Below are 914 nucleotides of genomic sequence, written 5' to 3'. Positions count from 1 at the left end.
GTTAACCCTGCTCCCCCATTCCCCACCCTCCGTTAACCCTGCTCCCCATTCCCCATCCTCCGTTAACCCTGCTCCCCATTCCCCATCCTCCGTTAACCGTGCTCCCCATTCCCCACCCTCCGTTAACCCTGCTCCCCCATTCCCCACCCTCCGTTAACCCTGCTCCCCCATTCCCCACCCTCCGTTAACCCTGCTCCCCATTCCCCATCCTCCGTTAACCCTGCTCCCCATTCCCCATCCTCCGTTAACCGTGCTCCCCATTCCCCACCCTCCGTTAACCCTGCTCCCCCATTCCCCACCCTCCGTTAACCCTGCTCCCCATTCCCCACCCTCCGTTAACCCTGCTCCCCATTCCCCACCCTCCGTTAACCCTGCTCCCCCATTCCCCACCCTCCATTAACCCTGCTCCCCATTCTCTGCTCCTTGTTAAAGTGGTTCTCCCTCAGCCACTCCCATTTACCTTCATGTCTGCAATGGACTCCAGTTTCTGTTGGCCCTTTGGTTTCTTTTTCTGAAAATCCTCCATCAGGTTCCTGATGTTGGTGCCGATTTCACCGAAGTTGAGGTACATGTTCTGTAAGACAGGAGTGGTTAGGAGAGTGACAGGAACACAAAAACTCCTCCGAGGAGAATACAAAACCTTTTAGCCCAGTCTTACATTTGCATAGAATTCATCATTCTCAGCAGAGAGCACCACTTCCTTCAGGTCCCTGCTGATTCCAGGCACACGGGAAAGATCAATTCGATTGTTGTTGATTCCCAGGAGCTCATGAACCATGGCCTGGTACGTCCACTGCAAAACAAGACAGCACTCCGCATAACTTTTGGCACTGAATTCTCCCGGTACCCGCCGGTATTGACGTGGCATCCCCCGGTACCCGCCGGTATTGACGTGGCGTCCCCCGGTACCCGCC

The 914-nt window shown here is 55.6% G+C and overlaps 1 protein-coding gene across 1 annotated transcript in view; it reads right to left on the bottom strand.

The window, feature by feature from the left end:
- The window catches only part of LOC109924240 (vacuolar protein sorting-associated protein 45-like), a 36,733-nt gene extending 35,865 nt beyond the window's left edge, over window positions 1-868 (bottom strand). The window contains exons 1-2 of the mRNA XM_048620322.1: window positions 659-868; window positions 461-574 (exon numbers count right to left, since the gene is read on the bottom strand). Of these exons, the coding sequence (XP_048476279.1) occupies window positions 461-574; window positions 659-868 (324 nt within the window). The remainder of the gene's footprint in view (window positions 1-460; window positions 575-658) is intronic.
- Window positions 869-914: the final 46 nt, after the last annotated feature.

This window comes from Rhincodon typus, chromosome 46, assembly GCF_021869965.1.
Source record: "Rhincodon typus isolate 14 chromosome 46, sRhiTyp1.1, whole genome shotgun sequence".
Lineage (NCBI taxonomy): Eukaryota > Metazoa > Chordata > Chondrichthyes > Orectolobiformes > Rhincodontidae > Rhincodon > Rhincodon typus.
The sequence above is the reverse complement of the archived record's forward strand: the minus strand, read 5'-3'. Positions and strand labels throughout refer to the sequence as shown.